The following is an 18,598-nucleotide window of genomic DNA, read 5'->3' as shown; positions in this document are numbered from 1 at the left end:
GACAAGTTGAGATCTGTGAAAATTTGTGGGAGAAGGATAAAAGTGGACTTGGAAAGGGGATATTCTAAGGCCTGATCCATACCGCCTTCTTTTCAGTAAGGAAGGATCAGTCTCCCTACTGAAAGTGAAGAAAATGACCTTCTGATGGTGTATGTGGTCCACAAGCTAAAACAGTCTTACAGGGTTACAGAACTGAAACCTTTGCAAAGAAAGCACCAGATATTGAGAAGCACCGAAGAAGCAAAAGGGATTACAGCTTTAGTTGTTTTTCTCTGGTTCCTCCCTGCTGCCCTGCTGTTCTTTGAGTACAGCATAAACAATTCCTTCTAATAATGATTAAGATTATAGGCTAAATAACAAATGAAATGCTGATTACATGTTTGCCTAAATTAAAAAGATTCCATTCATTTCATATATTAGATTTTCATATGGCCCAATAGCTGTCCAGGTAGTTTACAAAGGTTAAAATGCAATATAATAATGTAATTGTAATTCAGCATTCAAAATTGTAATACAACAATTTGCATATGAAAATATAAATTAATTTTGCATGAACAGTAAAACATCCCAGGACCCATTAGGAACAAAGGTGTAGCCATGCAGGATCAGACCAAAGGTCTGTCTAGTGCAGCGTTCCATACACATGGCGGCAACCAGCTGCACTCAGGGTGGGAGCAGGATCTACCTCTGCCGGCTCTTCAGCAGCTGGTGCATGCAGGCATCCCACCTCTGTTGAAGGAGGTAGCACATAGCCAGTAATGTTAGTAGCCACTCATAGCATATTATTATTTTTTAATTATTAGTCTGTCAAATTCTTGGGAGAAGAGGGAACTTGTAACCTGGGCTTGTGACAATGTTGCCATCAAGTGGAGCTTACTAGAGAGAGTGTTGGGAGGCCACCATGAAAGAGGCCCTCTCCTTGTTACCTTCCTCTGAATGTTCCACACTGAAAATCTCTCTCTCTCTCTCTGACAGCCTGGCTGACCTAGAAGAATTCATTAAAATTACTGATGCTGGTCTCCAAAAAGAGTTAAAGGAAGGTGACTATGATGGCCTAATAGATGTTATGGTTCACCTGCTGGCTGTGAGACACAGACAGGCAGCTACTGATGAACTGTTTGAGCCTCTAAAAGATACTATTATACTCTTGGAGAGCTATGGACAGAAGATGCCAGATCATGTCTATGTCCAAGTAGAGGTATGGTACATTAGGAAAAATACTCTGTACTGGTCCTTTGCATAAGTCCCAGTGAAATAAATGGGAGGTGTTCAAGAGTTCTAATTTCAACAGATTGGGTAGCAGAATTTCCTTGTGAACTGAGCCCGTTCCTCCCTTGTTTTTGTATCATTGTATAAGGGCTGAATCTTACTGAGTGCCATTTTCTGATGGAAAGGCAAGGTACAGATCAATTGAATTAATAATTGAAACAAGGTTCTCTGCACCTTAATTTATATTGTTAGAAGCTTTGTGTTTCTTTATATCAGCCTTCCGTCTCAGAAAATTTGGTGAGCTGTTCCAGGTGCAGATAGCAGTGACACCACGAACAGGCAGAAAGTATGAATTGATTTGAGTGTATTTTGCTGTAAAAAAAAAAAATGAAATACGCTTTTCAGTTTTCAGAAAAGCACCTGACTCTTGGTGACTCTGGATTTGTTCTGTTTTCAAATCACAGCCCAAGGATTTTATGTTAGTGACTTATAAGGGCCTATGTGGAATTTTTTTTTGGTTTCTTCCTCAGACCTGAAGGCTATCTAAACATCACTTCTTAAATATCTATCCTTATTTTATCTGGAACAGACTAAGAGAGTTTGTGACTTGTTTTTAAATGAGTTTTCAAGTGGTTATGTTAATTGTAGTTGAATTTGAGCCAGACAGTTGATATGCTTTCTATTCCCACATCCTACATAGCTATGCCAAAGCATCCGGCTGCGTGGGAACCACTCATGGGTGAGTAGTTCCCACGCACTTGGCAGATGTGGATAGGTAACTCTGAATAAACTGTGTAGGGCGTGAAGTATCCATAAACTCTCCCTATATCATTGGCCTTTATTTTGTAGGAACTGCCTGAAAGATGGAATGCCACCAAAAAACTTGCTGTGTCTGTAAAGCATGAAGTGGCTCCTCTTCTGACTTCGGAAGTTACCCTTCTCAGAAAAAAATGTGCTGCTTTTGATGTAAGCTAAATGTTTTTTTCCTTAAAAGAGAAAAAAAAAAATACGCCCCCACACATGCTTTTATGAGGACAAGATTGTTGACAATATTTATGGCCTACGTTTCTTTTACCAGGGGAAACAGATAGCATTCAGAGAAAGATTTAGAGTGGATGCTCCCTTTCACTTTGATGCCAAAGCTCCATATGTGCTTCTGGATAAGGTAATGGAGAAATCTCAGAGGTGCATGTTATGCTGATAATTTCTCATTATAAAACAAAGATAGCTTTTTACATATTGTACAATGTGTATTTGGCATCAATTTTTTGCTTGGCGCTTGACGTTTTGAAAGGCTAGTTTATGTGTCCGTGCAGCTTAAAATATGCGTGCTTGTTTTGTTTTAGAACACCTTACCATTTTAGAGAAGGTTTATGCATTTTGAATGCTCTTGATTTTTGAAAAATAATTTTAGAATAGTTTGCATAGAGTTAAATATTTTTCCTTCCTACCTAATATTCCGATGTTAAATGAATTGTGATCTATTTAAAATGAGCGTGAGTTTTCTAACTGATCTCAGTGTGATCAGAATTAGATCTTTTAGAAGCACATTATGGCTCTGTTTGTAAGATCATAGCTGGATAAATAAGGGTTTCCCCAAATGCTTGTGCCACTCATATGCCAGCTGGATTTCCCCAATTGTCCTCATTGGCGTGGCTTTTTCTGTCATTCAAACCGAGGAGACATGGCATGTTTTGCAGGCCACAAATCTCAAATAACCATCAACCTCCACTGAGGGTTGCTGCTCCTTTCAGTAAGTCATATCATCCAGGTTTGGATGACACAGCAAGTGGTGCCAACAAAAGTAATTAAGGAAACTTGACTGGCAGATGTGGCAGGGTTAACAAGCCACTGTGGCTTATTAATCACGCCAGGAGTGTGCAAGCCCTGTCTGTACACTCTTGGGAAAGGCAGTTCTTGACACATTGCACTGACTAACTTTGTTTAAAAATAAAATCATGATTGGTTTCCGTTTGAGCAACTTAATGAAAAATAAAAATATTTATTGTCAGAATAAAGCTGTGGGTCATATCCTTTTAATTTCATGTCACGCACATATGATCAAATACCTGGTGTGTGTATGCAGCCATATTTGGATATATGGGTATAAATCTAGTGAGGCAGAAGTTTAGCTGATGTAAATCAGTGCTTCTGCATTGAATTTAGTTTATACCTGCTGAGGAACTGGGCTGTAAAAGAACCTTGTATAGGAATGTCAGAAAGCAAAATGGAATAGGTAGAATTCCTACAGAAATTCCTATTTATCCATCAATGTAATTCCTTCGTCTTCAATATCTGCTGTTTAGATTTAGCCGATCTTGCTTGTGTGTTTTGCATTTTTAAGGCAAACCAGGAGCTGGAGGCACTCGAAGAAGAAATGTTGCATATACAGGGATCTGCCAGTCTTTTTGAAGTGGTCATTCCCGATTACAAACAAATGAAACAATGCCGCAAGGAAATCAAGTTGCTGAAGGGCGTGTGGGATATTAATATTTATGTCACAGTAAGAGTTTTATTTTTCCCCTGAAGAACACTGTACTGCTGGCAGTTGTGCTGAATGCTAAAGTTTAAAAGCTGAAGTTTGAGCAACTCATGTAAATTAATACTGTTGTGAGCAGTTTTCTCCCTCCATCTTTTCCTCTTAGATGAGACTTTAGAAGTACAATTGTTTGATTAGAGCTTAACTAGTTACAGTAGAGCATACATTAAAGTAGCATTCTCCTCAAGCTGTGAGAGAAGCATCTGCCCATGCAAAGAGTTGAACTCAAATTGAAACATCTCCTTCTCTCCTCAAAAAGGATTCTGACGCCACCCTGAGAGTAGCTTTTGCTGTTGAGAACTAGATGATGGGACCATTGGACACTTTTTAATTGGTCCACTTGCTTTGCTTGTCATCTCTTCATAAGGTCAAGAAAGCCCCTCATATCTCTTCCCTACCCTGTTCTGAAATGTCTCCTTTTTCCAAGGCTAACTGGTTCTCATTCTCTGTCTGGGAATCTTCATTACATAACCTGGAAACTGCCAAGTTATTTGCCCAACTCTGCCCCTCTGTTGTGTTCTCAGAATTGGTGAAGTCTATCTGAGCAATCTTGAATGTGCAAGAGCTGGACTCCCTTTCCACACTAACCATGCACCTAAAAATTTTGACACAACTAAACTCATTTATGGTGGTGAAAAAGTGTCATTAGTGCAAACCAATTCCAAGACCAATTTAAATGCACATTTCAGTTAGAAGAAAATCATAAAATGAAAGAACACAAGACTATACAACTCTCAAACAAGAAAACCCAATGACAATCTTGTTCAAAATGAAAAAATAAGACAAAAAGAGTATGGGCAGGGTGGGGCCCCAAATTTATTTATTTATTTATAAAATGCCATCCAATTACTTTTATCTCTGGACAGCTTACAACATAAATAAACTGACCATCCACACTGGCTGCAAATTAATAAAATACAACAATAAAATTTTATATTAAAACATATTAAAATATTGATTAAATAAAAAGGTCTTGACCTGGCGCCGAAAAACATATAATGATGGTGCCATGTGAACCTCTCTGGGGAGCGCATTCCATAGTCAGGAAAGAGAGAATATTTGTCATTTAAACTTGAGATGGATTGGTTGGAAACTTTGGTGGCTACTGGTTTAACTACTGTACCTTGTCACATCCCAATGACTGGTACTGTATTTCCCCAATGTAGTAAATATTTGGTTCTTTTCTATTTTGGATTTTTATATTTCTCTTGTATTTTGTGGCTATTAGAAATTCTGTATCCTAATATTTGCATTTTATCTTCCAGTACACAAAACACTAAAACAGTAGCTGAATCAAAGTAGAAATGAGCAGAGTTAAGAATAAGGATTAGGATGGGACGGGCAGTCTATAAAGTAGTTCAGACAGAGAGCTAAACCCAGAGTCAGCAACTTTATGAGGCCAAACAGGAGTCTCTGGTATCTTGGGCCACCAGATCCATTCTTTATTGTTGGTTACAGCATGAATCCTGCCCTATATAAAGTAGTGCTGCAGAAATACAAGTAAGGCACCTGGACCCTACTACTGGTTTCCTTAGGGTCTGCACCCTACAGAATCTGCATCGTACAGTAGCTTCTTTTGGTAATTTTTGGTGGTGTGGGGACCTTTAAAAGTAACACTGATCCATGAATAAACATAATCTGTCTTACCTCTGGCATCAGTTTATTCCCTTACAGAAACATGTTGCTACCAAATGTCAGTGACATTTCTCTCTGTTCCTATTGTTTCAGAGCAGCATTAATGACTGGACAAAAAGCCATTGGAGAGAGATTAGTACGGAACAGATGGATGTAGAGCTCAGAAGGTTTGCCAAGGTAAGTTCATGAGCCAACCCTGAAGGGCTGGATCCAAATGTAGTGATACTTGGAGTAGGCCTATTAAAATTTGGGAGATTATTTATAACTAACTTGTGTTCCATTGATTTCAGTCGTTCTGCTCTTTAGGTAAGACTACCTCTCAATCCAACATTATATTTCCACTATTTATTTGCTGCTCTTATTTTTTCTCTTTTTCCTAGCCAGTATACCGTTGTATCAACTTTGGTTTCTTTTAGTCTTCCTATTTGATTGACTTAAGTGTCATCTCCCTGTAGCTGAAAATGATAAACTCACGCTTCTCCTTTTCTGAGGTTAATCTGAAACAAAAAGGGTTAGCTCTATGTAGAGATGCAGTGTATACTTTGTTTCTTTGGTTTGTTCTTTTTTTATAGAAAAGACCCTAGAAGCACATAGAATTCACAATTATTTGTTTAGAAAGTGTATAATGCTACCTTTCTGCTATCACTGGGAAAAAATATTTACTGTAGCACTTACTGTTTATCCCTTTTGGTCCCAAAAAATTCTACTCCAAGAGAGTTTACACATATTAAAGCTGTAACAGTAATAAAGTGGTTATAAAATGAAAACAATATTTTGCCAAACATAGACACAAACAAACAAAAATGGGTGCAACACTTCAGCAGCACCAGCTGAAGAGAAGCACTGAATTCTACCTAAGTCTATCTGCTGATTTATCACTGGGGTGACCTGCTTCAGAGCCTTTACTAAAAGACCAAGTTTTTGCCGTTCACTGAAATGGCTGGGCCAGATCAGCTACCTTTGGGAGGCTGAGTGCAGTTCTGTAATCAAAAAACCCCTGTCTTCTGTGCCTCCTGCCTCAGTTCTGAAAGTGGAGGAACATGGGATGGGACTGCAGATCTTGAAATGAGTATACAGATAAGCACCCATGCAGTGAGGCAGCATGCAGATAACCTGGCCCCAAAACATTTCATTCTTTAAAGCACTGACACCATGAATCTAGCCTAGATACAAATTGGTACTTGAGGCAGAGTTGGATTTATACATTCAATGAGTCCTGAGCAATCTTGATCAACAATACTTTTGACTAATTGAAGTTCGCGAGCACTCTTCAGAGGCAGTCTCATGTGCAGCATAGGATATTGATTCAGTCCAGATGCCACCATGGCGTGAATTATTGTGGAAAGTCTGCTTGCACCAGAAAAGACTCTAGCACATCTGTTCATTAATGATGTATTTCTGCAGTGCTGCCTGCTGCATCTTATACAGCAGCTGCTGCCTCCCAACATGGAAGGGCAATAGTGGGATGTATCAACTCCACTCTTAAGAAGAGTTGTCTCAGAACAATTCCTGAGACAATTGTTTAGGTGTCTGTCAACATTTATTCTGATAAAATAAGCTGAAAGAAATACAGGTTGCAAGCAACTGTTGGATGACACCGTGTAACTCAAGATTGTTGTGCTGCTTAGGAGATGTGGTCATTGGATAAAGACGTTCGTTCCTGGAATGTATATACAAATCTTGAGATAAGAATAAAGAATCTGTTGACATCACTGAGGGTTGTAACAGAGTTGCAGAATCCAGCAATGAGAGACAGACACTGGCATCAGATGATGAATGCAATAGGTGTAAGTATCTTTCTAGTGCCATTGAAAAGATCTCTCAGGTGTATTGTCATGTATTGCATAAGAAAAGCCATCTGTAATCTGACCAAGGACAATCTTGTCTGGTATTCTGTTCACACACTGACCAACCAGCTGCCAACTAGAAACCCATAAGCAGGACCAGTAGCACCGTGCCAGCCATGTTACTCAGCAGCTTGCTTTACTCATTCCTCTACAATTACAAATGGAAGAACTAAACATATTTTTATTCTACGAACGTTGCAATTTTGTTGGAAAAAGTAAATTCCACAATTATTATGACATGCTTATGAATTCCAGAAACCTACCATAAAACTGCAGTGCAATCAATATATAACTTTTCTAGAATGTCAGTATGAAATTTTTAGACAGGAGCATCCTTTCCTCATGAGTGTTACTTACATAGACCCCACATAGTGCCTAATCCACCAGCCTGTCTCTGTCACAAATTATGTAGCAAGTAATAAGATCTGAGCAAAAGCACACTGAAACTCTGTAATCAGATAAATATTACAGTTTTTGAGCTAATCCAGAACTAGAGTCAAAAATGAAAAATATCAAAGACTTCATAAGTGAATTAATTCTGGCCTATTTTTATTCAGAACATTATTAACTATGTCAGAAGTTGAAGCTGAGAAGGTAGCCTTCCATAGTAAACAAAAATGGTTCAAAGCTCAGTAGTCTGTTTATTGGCAGTATGTGTTGCTTAAGTGGTAATATTGACTGTTTTTATAGATTATCCGCCACTACAGTCACATGATCCCCTTTTTATCAAATCAAACATTAAAGAAGCAAGAAAAGCTGCAGCTGCTTCTTTCTCCTGTTTTTAGTTGTATATCTAGAATGAAACTACTAGTCCCTGTCTAGCAAGGCAGTAACGTGTAGGGGAAAGATTGGGAGGCAGAACATCTTGGGGAACTGGACTGCACAGACATCCTCTTCAGGCCAAATGTAGCCCACGGACCAGGGTTTGCCTATTCCTTTTTTTAAAGGGTAATGTCAGCATTTTAATTTGGACTCATTCTGTGCCCATTTATAGAAAAACTAGGGAAGTCAAAAAGCCTTTTGTTCCTCTGGAATATTTTATAGGTTCAGTTTTCAGTAACTGAAGAGACAACATTAGCAGATCTGCTTGCACTGAAGCTTCACAATGTGGAAGATGATGTCCATAACATTGTTGACAAAGCAGTGAAAGAGCTTGGAATTGAAAAGGTCAGTTCTCTGTTTTCTTTAGATGTTTCCAAAATTCCTTGATTTTCCAATTCTGAATTGCCCAGCCCTTTTGTTTTTGAAGTGGAACTGATAGATTCAGCTTCCAGTTCATCTCCGCATTTGCAGAACACTTCAAAAGAGAAATATCAATCAACATTGCTTTTGTACTCAGGCTTACTGATGTACATTTGCACTTCTGTGCATTGATAAAACTATGCAGGAGTACATGGGCCAAAAAGTAAAACGCTATTCGTTTTGTTTCCAATCATCGTAGGATTATGTTTTTGCAGTGTTTTATTAAATGTACAGCTGCACATTGTGGGGAAGATGGAAATACCTGGATAGAACTGAATGCTGAGTCAAATATCATATAAGCCATGTCTGGAATTAATTTTAGAAATCTGACTAGTTAATCTTATTTAGGAGGGCCAGAATCCAGGGAAGGGAAACCAAAGGTACCACAAAGAAGAAATCTTCTCACCCTATCTTTGTTTTCTTAGCTATATTTAAAAAAGCAAATTGTATGGATTTCTGCAAGTCATTTTCCTATGGCCTAAGACAAGTTGCTAACCTTTTCAGGTTATTTGGCATATTTTGAATTTTGAGATTTTGTGGGCACAGTCACAAAATGGCTGTCATGGACCACATGAATAGTCACAATATACTCACTTCCAGAAGGCAAACTGGGAATAGTAAAAGAATAAATTTACCCACTTACAAGGTATTCTGAGCTTTTAAATGTGAACCCAAATAAAAATGGCACACGATGGCAGCACTTTGTACCAGTATCTCAGTTTAAAACCAACTTAAGAAACAAAATTAAAAATAAGAACAGGGAACCTGGCGAGCACTGAGAGAGGTATTTGTGGGTGCCACACTGGAAACTCCTGGGGTAAGGAGGTAATGAAATCTAGCGTAATGAATAAGGGAAAACTGTGTCCTTCAAGAGCTATAAGGGAAATGCATCTTTTCAGGATTGCTGTGTAAAATATGGATTCGATTAATAATGCTCCTTCGCAAGTTTTCTAACCTGTGTTCTGATGTATTAACCAGATTCTTACAGAAATCAGACAGACATGGGCTACCATGGAGTTTTCTTACGAAGAACATTACAGAACAGGCATCAATTTGTTGAAAACTGATGAACAGCTTTTTGAGACTTTAGACAATAACCAAGTAAGATGATGTTTGCTAATGTAAATATTAAATGTGTTCATTTCTGAATTACCATTTTTTAATAATTGGGCAAAACTTGCCTCTCTGTTTTCAGAATTCGTATTTACAGTGAATCTTTGCTGTCCCAGATGTTAGGCTGTAAAATTATATGTGTTCTTGACTGTATATGTTTTAACAAAAATTCCTGTCTGTGTAGGAGTTAGCAAAATTACAGGTCCTTGGTGTCTCTTTTCCCTTTAGATAGTATGGAATCATTTAATAATACGCTGTCCATTTGCAAGGTTTGAAAATGTCTTTTGCTGTGATTTACTGTAATAATAGCTTGCAGATATTTTTTGTAAAGCTTTTGTAGCTGTGACTCCTGTTCAAATAATTTTATTTATCCTTTAATGTTATCCCCCATCCTCTTTGTTTTTCAAGGTTCAGCTGCAAACAGTTCTACAAAGTAGATACGTTGAGTATTTCATTGAACAAGTCTTAAGCTGGCAAAAAAAGCTGAATGTGGCAGACTCAGTCATTTCCATTTGGATGGAACTTCAACGTACATGGTCTCATCTTGAAAGCATTTTCATTGGTTCAAATGATATCAGAGACCAGCTTCCTGAAGATTCAAAAAGATTTGATCGTATTGATGCAGATTTTAAGGTTAATGAAGAATTAGCATACTAAAAAATACCATAATCAAAATATCCCATCCTATCTCCAAGCCCATCAGTTCTTTTTAGCAAAAGTACTGGGCCACCATTCTCCTAGTGTTTCCATGAAACCTAGAACTATATACTTAAAACATGAACATTTAAAAGGCAATATTAATCTACAACAGATATGCTGTCCAGAGAGGTGATAAGCATTTAGAGCAATCCCAGGAGTGCAGGTGTCCAAAACACCATCATTTGTGTTTGATGATTTTTTTTTATGGTTAAAGCCTGACAATTTGGATTATGACCTTGCTCATGTTGGTCATGTCCAGTAGGATGACCTGTATCAGGAGAGGGACAGCAAAGTGTGATTCAGTTGAGATGGGATCAGGGAAAGGGGCTATGGCTTTTTGGTACCCTGTAGGTGCTCTGCTGAGCTTAAAGACCCACAGCCCTGTCCTGAAAGATTAGGATTGTAATTTGAACATTCTGTTAGATTTACCATTTTCACTTGAGGTTTAAATGTCCTCCATGGGTTAGAGTGCCTTTTAATGACTAAGGCTTCTGCACTAATTATGACCCTACCTGGACACAATGACATAATGATGCTTATTCACATTCTGGAAACCTTTCATCGGGATCATTGTAATGAGGCTTATAAATGGTTGGGAAACTTGAAAATAGGCAGATAGAATAGTAACTGGAATTGGTTGATATGATCATACTATGTCAATACTTCATAGTCTACACTGGCTGCTAGTCCATTTCCAGCCCCAAATTAAAAGTTTTGTTTTTCAGTATTTAAACCCTAAATACTGGAGCAGGGAAACTCTCTCAGCCTAAAGGCCAACTTCTTTGTGAAACTCTTGTAGGGTCCCGTTTCAGTTGTGGGCATGTCCAATGGCAGAGGGAGTAGGGCCCAAAGAAAAAGTGGCACAGCCCAAAAAGATACTAGCATGGATCTCTTAATAGCTTAGCCTTAGAAAAGAAGCATTTCAACCATTTAGAAGGGAAAAAGAATTGCACAAAACCCACCAGGAAATCACCAAACAATTGGTGATTGGGAAAAAGGCATGGGGCAGGGATAGGGGCATGACCACTCAGGAACACTGGAGAGCCATATTTGGTCTGTGTGCTGAAAGTTTCCTACCGTTCTCTAAAAGGCTCAGTGTCAAGGTACCAGGAAAAGATTTCCTTCCACATTTACTTACCTTGATAATACAGTCATCTTCTTAGTCCTGCCACCAAGTTCCCTGACCAGACATGGAAACAGGGAGTAGCTACAAGAGTAAGGTCCTTTTAAGTGGTAGAACCCCATCTGTGGAAAGCCTTCTCTGAAGAGGCTTTTCTGGCAGCCATATTAGAATCTTTTCAGCACTAAACAGACACATTTTCACTCTTCCATGTATTTAAAGAACAAGTTTTAGCAGTTTTAGACCACTGTACTTTTATCACCTTAGTTTTGGTTTTATCATTTTGGTTTTCTTTAGTTTTGTGTGCTGGACTGATTTCATTCTTTGTTTCTGATTTTATCTTGGTTTGATTATGTGCTGTTTTTATTCATTCTTATGTATATATTATGTTTTTAATGAGCTGTACACTTTCCAGAGAACCTGAGTTATTGGGCAGTTCAGAATTAATTACTTTATTAATAGAAAGCCTATGTATTCATTCCACAGCATATTTGCAAAAGTTAAAAGTATTTTGTGTAAACCTTACATGATTTTTTTCCTTCAAAGTGAGCAGCTTAGGAAATACTAAAATGCTTACAATGCATTCTTGTGGTGCTCTGTGTCTTCAAAATAATTATGGCAGATTTCTGGTAAGGATATAATTTAGACCAGTGACTTTTTAATGGATTAAGTATAGGAAAGTAGAATTCATATCCTATTTCGTTTTTTAACATAAGCTTTTATTTTGGGCTTAGGCAGATGTGTTGCAACCTAACCTGGCTCAAGGATTGTTGTTGGGGCCCAACTGCCAGTCTGAGCTCCTCAAAGAATAAACTTATAAACAAGAAAGCCAAGAGCAACATGTAACAATAAAACAGTAAAACAGTATACCAAATAAAACAATAACAAGCCCACAACAATTGCAGTCAAATAGATACAGAGGCACAGCAGCAATACCAGATAAAATATAATATTAAAATGAAGGAAAATTTTAACTATTAAAATACTAGGAAAATAAGAAGGTTTTTACCTGGTCCTTAATAAAGAATAAAGAAAGGTGCCAACCCCAAAAAGGCCCTTCTCATTTTTAAAAATTTATAATCACTAAACAGTGTATAATGTTGAAAGGATTAATCAGGCCATTCTTGCAATGGAGATGTGCAGAAGGACAAACTCTTCTGCAATGTGATCTTCTGTCCTGAGAGTGACAGTCTTGGATATTGAGGAAGTGTGCAAAGTAGGGACGTAATTCCTCTGACATGTATAGTCATTATTGCTTTAAAGTCTGTGAAACAGATTTGTTTTGTAGGAAAACAGAGCAAGATTCGAGAATAACTGGTTTGTAAGTTGATAAAGTAACTCATCTCCAGCAAATGAAGTTTTATAGACTGGAAAACATTTTCCCTGGTAGGGAAATGTCCTTAGAAATAAAAGTATGACCAAAATTTTTGTGTGCATTAATACTGAAACTAATATTTCTGATTGTATACCCAGGAATTAATGAACAATTCTGTGCATACAAAAAATGTATTGGAAGCAACAACCAAGCCCAATTTATATGAAAAACTTGAAGACTTGCAACTCAGGTAGTAGCTTATAGTTTTGTGTAACATATTCCAGTATTCAGTAGCATTCAGCCAAAGGATTATGGACTTTGGTTTCTGCTTCAAAATTTATCATGGTTGGGTTCTTTCTTAAAACCTACATTCACAGAGCTTGAAAACTTTGTTAAGTAGGTATGATATAAGCTATTATTTTTCAGTAATTTGATAGAAAAATATAATACTAGCAATCTTTCTTGTAATTTTTTTTTTAAATGCTGCAACTTCTTCCACACATGAGAAGCCTGAAGGGGACAACGCATTGCGAATGAAGAGTGGGGCCACATTCCTGTCGTAGCCACGTTAGGGATGCCACTTACCCTGCCTCACCCATCCACACGTTGGCACAGACATCTGCAGCCTTTGTCTAACCATCACAAGCCTATTCTTTTAGAGACCTTGTCAGTACAGGGTTCCACATAGATGTATGAGGCAGGTTGCCATCAGTTGAGGTGCTCCTTATCCTTCCATGGACTTCACAAAATTCAGAAAAGAAATCCTGATAGTATTGCATTCTCCATTCTTCTGTTTTCCTTCCTTCTAGCATAGGATGTTTAGCAGTCCATCATAACATAACTATTTTTCTTTGGAATACAGAAGGATCCCTGTATGCATGGGGGATAGGTTCCAAGCCCCCCAGTGGATGCCTGAAACCTCAGATAGTAGCGAACACTATATACAGTACAAATTTGATTTTTCATGGGTTTAACTTTCATAGATTTGTCTATTCATGAATTTGCCATCCATAATTAACTGGGAATATTTTTGGAGTTTTGTGGCCTACTGTTCCGTGGACGGGTGCAGGGGGACTGAGCAAGAAAGGGGAGATCCATGTGGGCAGCACTGTGTCTCTACACAGATAGTAATGCTAGGAAAATTCCTCTTGCCTGCCTCTGCCAGGCTGGAATGGTACGCCACTTCCTGGCAAGGGTGGGCAGGCACTGGACTCGGGACCTGGCATGTGGCTGCACCCGAGGCTTGCAATGTGGGATGAGCTCCCTTGGAATGGGACACACACGGAGGCATCAGATCTTCTTTTGGACTGTGGTTATGTGAAACCACATTAACTGAATCAGTGGATACAGGATTTTTACTGTATTGTTAATTTAAACAGGAGTGGCTTTGGGTAGAGGACAGAATTCAGTTCAGCAAGAGGATAGAATTCAGGCCCTGCATTATAGTGATAACCAAATGTTAAAAGCCTGGGGCCAAAACAATATTAACATTAATATTAATAAATATATTGTTATTGCTGGTGACAAAGCCTTAAGCATGATTTCAGCCTTTTAGAATGCGGGGAAATATATGAAGTGCAGTGAAAAGAAGAGTGTTTGAAGAAAAGGGGTAGGGGCAGGGCTAGGAGAAGGAGCTGCCAGCTTGGAAAACAAAACAAGCCAGATTAGGATCGAGAATTGCTGGATTTCAGGTGACCACCCCAGTTTAATCAATACAGTTTTTTCTGAATAGCATCCCGAAAAAAATGTTTAAAGACATCTTCGTAACTTTTCTACTTTTTCTTGTACTTAGTTGAGGAGACAAATTAGAGGATCTTGTGGTAAATTGTACCTAGTAATTTTTGTTACATAATTGTGAGCAAGGGCACAAACCAAGTCATTTCCATTGCATGTTTCATATACTGTCAATGAGGTTAGGTGACTGAAGTATTTTCCTGAAACAGTTCCTTTGGTTGACACATGATATGCCTCCCCATGTTCTTGATTTTTTATTTTTATTTTTTGGGTGTGGGGTTCCTTTTGCAAAATCTTTGTTCTACTTTTTTCAGCATTCTTCATTTCAGGTAACTGTAATGGGATATTTATAGTTCTCATTTGCCTTCTGATGGAATCAGGTTTTACAAAGCTTATCAGTGATTTGTGCTTTTCCTTTCCTCTAATTAACTTATTTTTCATTTCTAATTGGCCCACAGAGAGAGAGTTGTACAAATACTTTTCTATGAATTAATTGTTCATAGGATATTGTTACAATATTGCTTTACATTTTTCCAGATCAGTGAATTGAGACAGGTTAATTGAAAGTATTAGTTCTTAATGTGTATTAGTAAACTTTAATATTAGGAATATTAGTTTCTTCTTCTCTTAGAACTGAATCATTTGCATGTTTCAACCAAAAAATCCTACAGCTCCCAGCATTACCCAGCAGGACTGGCTGAAAAATTGTGGGAGTTAATAGAATGTTTTTCTGTTTAAACATTCATAGGTTTGCATCCTTAATATATAAAATATATAAACTACTTAAGCTTACGATACACTGTTATACTGGAAGGTAGCCCCATTCAACTCAGTAGAACTTATTTCAGAGTGACTTTATATAAATTTGCACCACAAGTCTCCATTCTATAAAGCTTATTTTAGATATCTTCCACATCTTATGTTTCTGCATTTTTACAGATTTTTAAAAACAATAGCAAATAAATGCAGGGCAAGGTTGAGTCGTGGATGTTCAATCTCTCCAAGTAAAATATTTTAAATGTTTTGTGACCAATTAATACATGTAATAAATAAATGACATTATCAATATGTCAGAAAACCAGCCAAGAGGGATGTATTGAGAACTGTTATGGCCTGCTAATATGGTAGATTATGAAATAATATGAAGGAATATTCATTTTGGATTATGCACTTCCACAACTTTTAAATTACTTCACACCAGTGTAATGTTTCAGTGTTGAAGTTCCTATGCACCCTTTAACTGACTTTAGTAGAAATGGCGCGTCTGTGCATGATGCAGATACACACAGAGCTGTGCAGCTGACTGAGGCGAATGAAAAAGCCTAAACATGTAGAAATGCACATGGAGCCCTGGATTAGTGGCTCTAATTCTGCAAGGATCAAATTTGCACAAGTAAGCTCTGTATAGCCAGGGACTATCCTGTTCTTTCCAACTGTGACAGAATGGTGCTTCTAGTTGCGTCCAGTGCGACAGTTTTATTGAATACCTTTTTCTGTGAGGAGCAGTTGGACCCTCACAAAGCATTTTAGTGTTATGCCATAGGCAAGTGATTAGGGGTAGAATCCTATGTGTGTTTAGAAAAAGGAAATCCTACGGCTTCTAGCATTCCGCAGCCAGAGTGGCTGGCTCAGGAATTCTTGTAGTTATGTGACTTGTTTCTGTCAAAGCATGTATGTGATTGCACCCTGTGGCGACAGTCATCAACACACTTAACCTAGGAGGGAGTAAGGCTTACTGAGTTCAGTGGTGCTTACTTCTGAGTAAATGTGTACGGAATTACACTGTAAGGCTGCAATTCTATACACACTTAACCTAGAGAAAATTTTATAGTATGAATGGAATTTTCTTCTTAATAGATATGCATAGGATTGCACTCTCATAGGATATCTGAAATGCCTCTATTCCTGATGGGCAGCTACCCTATATACTGAGTCTGTAGTGCAAAAATTCTTAAATGTAAATATCCAAAATGTTCTTTCTTAATTTTCAGGCTTTCCCTTTGTGAAAAAGCCCTTGCTGAATACTTAGAAACCAAACGCTTAGCTTTTCCTCGGTTCTATTTTGTTTCATCTGCTGATCTGCTTGACATTCTCTCAAAAGGAGCACAGCCAAAACAGGTAAAATTTCTTGCGATCATATTTAAAAGATTCTCTGCTAAGAAATGTGGTACTGAAAAAGTGAAAGAAAAGGTGATTAAAATCTGAATAAGCTTGCAATAATGGAGTTCCTTAATTGTATGCTGCTATTTGAATACAGGTGACTTGTCATCTTATTAAACTTTTTGACAACACTGCTGATCTTAAATTTCAAGACGACAAAGAACAATCTGGGAATATTGTGCTAGGGATGTACAGCAAAGAAAAGGAGTATGTCCCATTCAATACAGAATTTGAATGTATTGGTCCGGTATGTTGGTTCTTTAATTTAATAAGCTAAACTGAGAAAAATTATTTATTTGCTAAAATTAGACAAATGTAATTAAGTTAAATTAGTGTATCAGAAATGTAATTTTGACGAGGCATATGAAGAAAGGTTGTTCCCATGTCCTATATTAAATCTTTTAATAGTAATTCTTTAAGAACTGCAAAAGACTTTCAAATGATATGCCAACCCTCGCTTTTTCTTTTAAATGAAAAGTGTATCCAGAAAGGACATAGAAAGTAGTAATAAATGTGCTAATAAATAGTTATTAAGCATGTAGGTTTTTAATGACACTTGAAGATAAAAGTGAAAACAGTAACTCTTTTCTATATTGAATAGTGTTGCAATATAATTATGCAGCTTTGCAACAAACTGTTGAAGACACCCTACCTCCTGCAAAATCTCACACGTGTGGGTAGACAGGTTTTAAAAATATGTGAGTAGGAACCTTTCTTTAAAAAAAAAGTCCTTCGACTAATATGGGAAGCACACTTGTTTCCTAGCAGACAGACAAAACTCTACATTAATTGGGACCACCTATATAATTTTCAAAATTACCTTATCCATCTCTTATTCTAACTGTATATTGTAACCCTTCATTGTAGCCATACGCAATCCTGGATGTTCATATTACCAAATAAATTTAATGATGGGGAGAATCAAAAGACAGGCTATATTTAAATGCTTCAGACAACAGAAAAGACAAGTTAGGTTGCATTTTCTGTCAGGGAACTTAATATGACCAAGAAAAGAAAAAGAAAAAAAAGCATGGCATAGGCTTTTGAGTCCAGGTGATCTCAGATGAAATCATGAACAAACCACCACCATCATCATCAAAGTTTAATTCCCAAAGGGCATGAAAAGGAGAAAAAATCGGTTAATTTTCCTTGTACAAGTTATTAACACTATTAAGGTCAGTGTTCAAGCAAAAACAGGTGTAGTATGAACCTGACTTCTATAACAAACCTGAAGCACAAGACAAAATGTTCCATCACCGCCATGAATCCTGGAAACTGGTTTTGTCCCCAGGATTCTTTGCGGGTATGATGCCTTATGGTGCTCTGTTCGGCTTTGAGGATGCCACGGCCAAAGAACTTCGACTGCTGCCAAAGACTCCCAGTACTGCCTGTGTTTGGCAACTTAAAATTACATTGGTACTTCCTTTACACACTTCTTAATGGGGAGAAAGACATCATAGCTGCTGCAATAACATTTGTGAATCATGCAGGGCACTGAGGCTTTTTGCGAATGGGGCGGCATAAAAATGGTTTAAATAAATAAATAAACTGCTCCTTCAGGAGAGCAGGAGTAGCCACTTCTGCAACTTGACAGAACAGTGGTGAGAGCAAAGACATGAAGGTGAGCAAATGCCACCTCTCTGTTAGGCCGCAACAGGGAGCAGTTGATGTAGAGGGAGTTAGAACTCAAAATGTCTTAGGAGCAGTTTGAGGGCAGAAGGGGTGGTTGAGGGGAAAGGAACGTTTTTGGTGCACTGCAGCCTTCAGTGTAGAGAGAGTGGTGTAAGGGAGAAGAGGTGACTGAAACTCATATCTCAGGTTGGCAAAAAAAGCAGATGAACTGCAAGACAGAAACAAAAGCCGCCAAAGGGATTGCTGCAGTGTGCAATTTTTATTTGAAAAACAAGCATAAGCAGGTATCATTCTGCCAAGTGACAAGGGTGAGATAGGAAAACTTTCCTTCCAAAGCCAGCAAAGGCGAAAAT

The 18,598-nt window shown here is 37.9% G+C and overlaps 1 protein-coding gene across 1 annotated transcript in view; it reads left to right on the top strand.

Moving 5' to 3' along the window:
- The window catches only part of DNAH11 (dynein axonemal heavy chain 11), a 167,931-nt gene that overhangs the window by 29,366 nt on the left and 119,967 nt on the right, over positions 1-18,598 (top strand). Inside the window, exons 18-29 of the mRNA XM_044428955.1 lie at positions 976-1,198; positions 2,059-2,175; positions 2,288-2,374; positions 3,554-3,712; positions 5,477-5,560; positions 7,012-7,170; positions 8,275-8,397; positions 9,451-9,573; positions 9,994-10,218; positions 12,878-12,969; positions 16,445-16,571; positions 16,711-16,860. Coding sequence (XP_044284890.1) covers positions 976-1,198; positions 2,059-2,175; positions 2,288-2,374; positions 3,554-3,712; positions 5,477-5,560; positions 7,012-7,170; positions 8,275-8,397; positions 9,451-9,573; positions 9,994-10,218; positions 12,878-12,969; positions 16,445-16,571; positions 16,711-16,860 — 1,669 coding nt within the window. The remainder of the gene's footprint in view (positions 1-975; positions 1,199-2,058; positions 2,176-2,287; positions 2,375-3,553; positions 3,713-5,476; positions 5,561-7,011; positions 7,171-8,274; positions 8,398-9,450; positions 9,574-9,993; positions 10,219-12,877; positions 12,970-16,444; positions 16,572-16,710; positions 16,861-18,598) is intronic.

Source organism: Varanus komodoensis, unplaced genomic scaffold (assembly GCF_004798865.1).
Source record: "Varanus komodoensis strain SLA01 unplaced genomic scaffold, ASM479886v1 scaffold2, whole genome shotgun sequence".
In the NCBI taxonomy this organism is placed as follows: domain Eukaryota; kingdom Metazoa; phylum Chordata; class Lepidosauria; order Squamata; family Varanidae; genus Varanus; species Varanus komodoensis.
The sequence above is the reverse complement of the archived record's forward strand: the minus strand, read 5'-3'. Positions and strand labels throughout refer to the sequence as shown.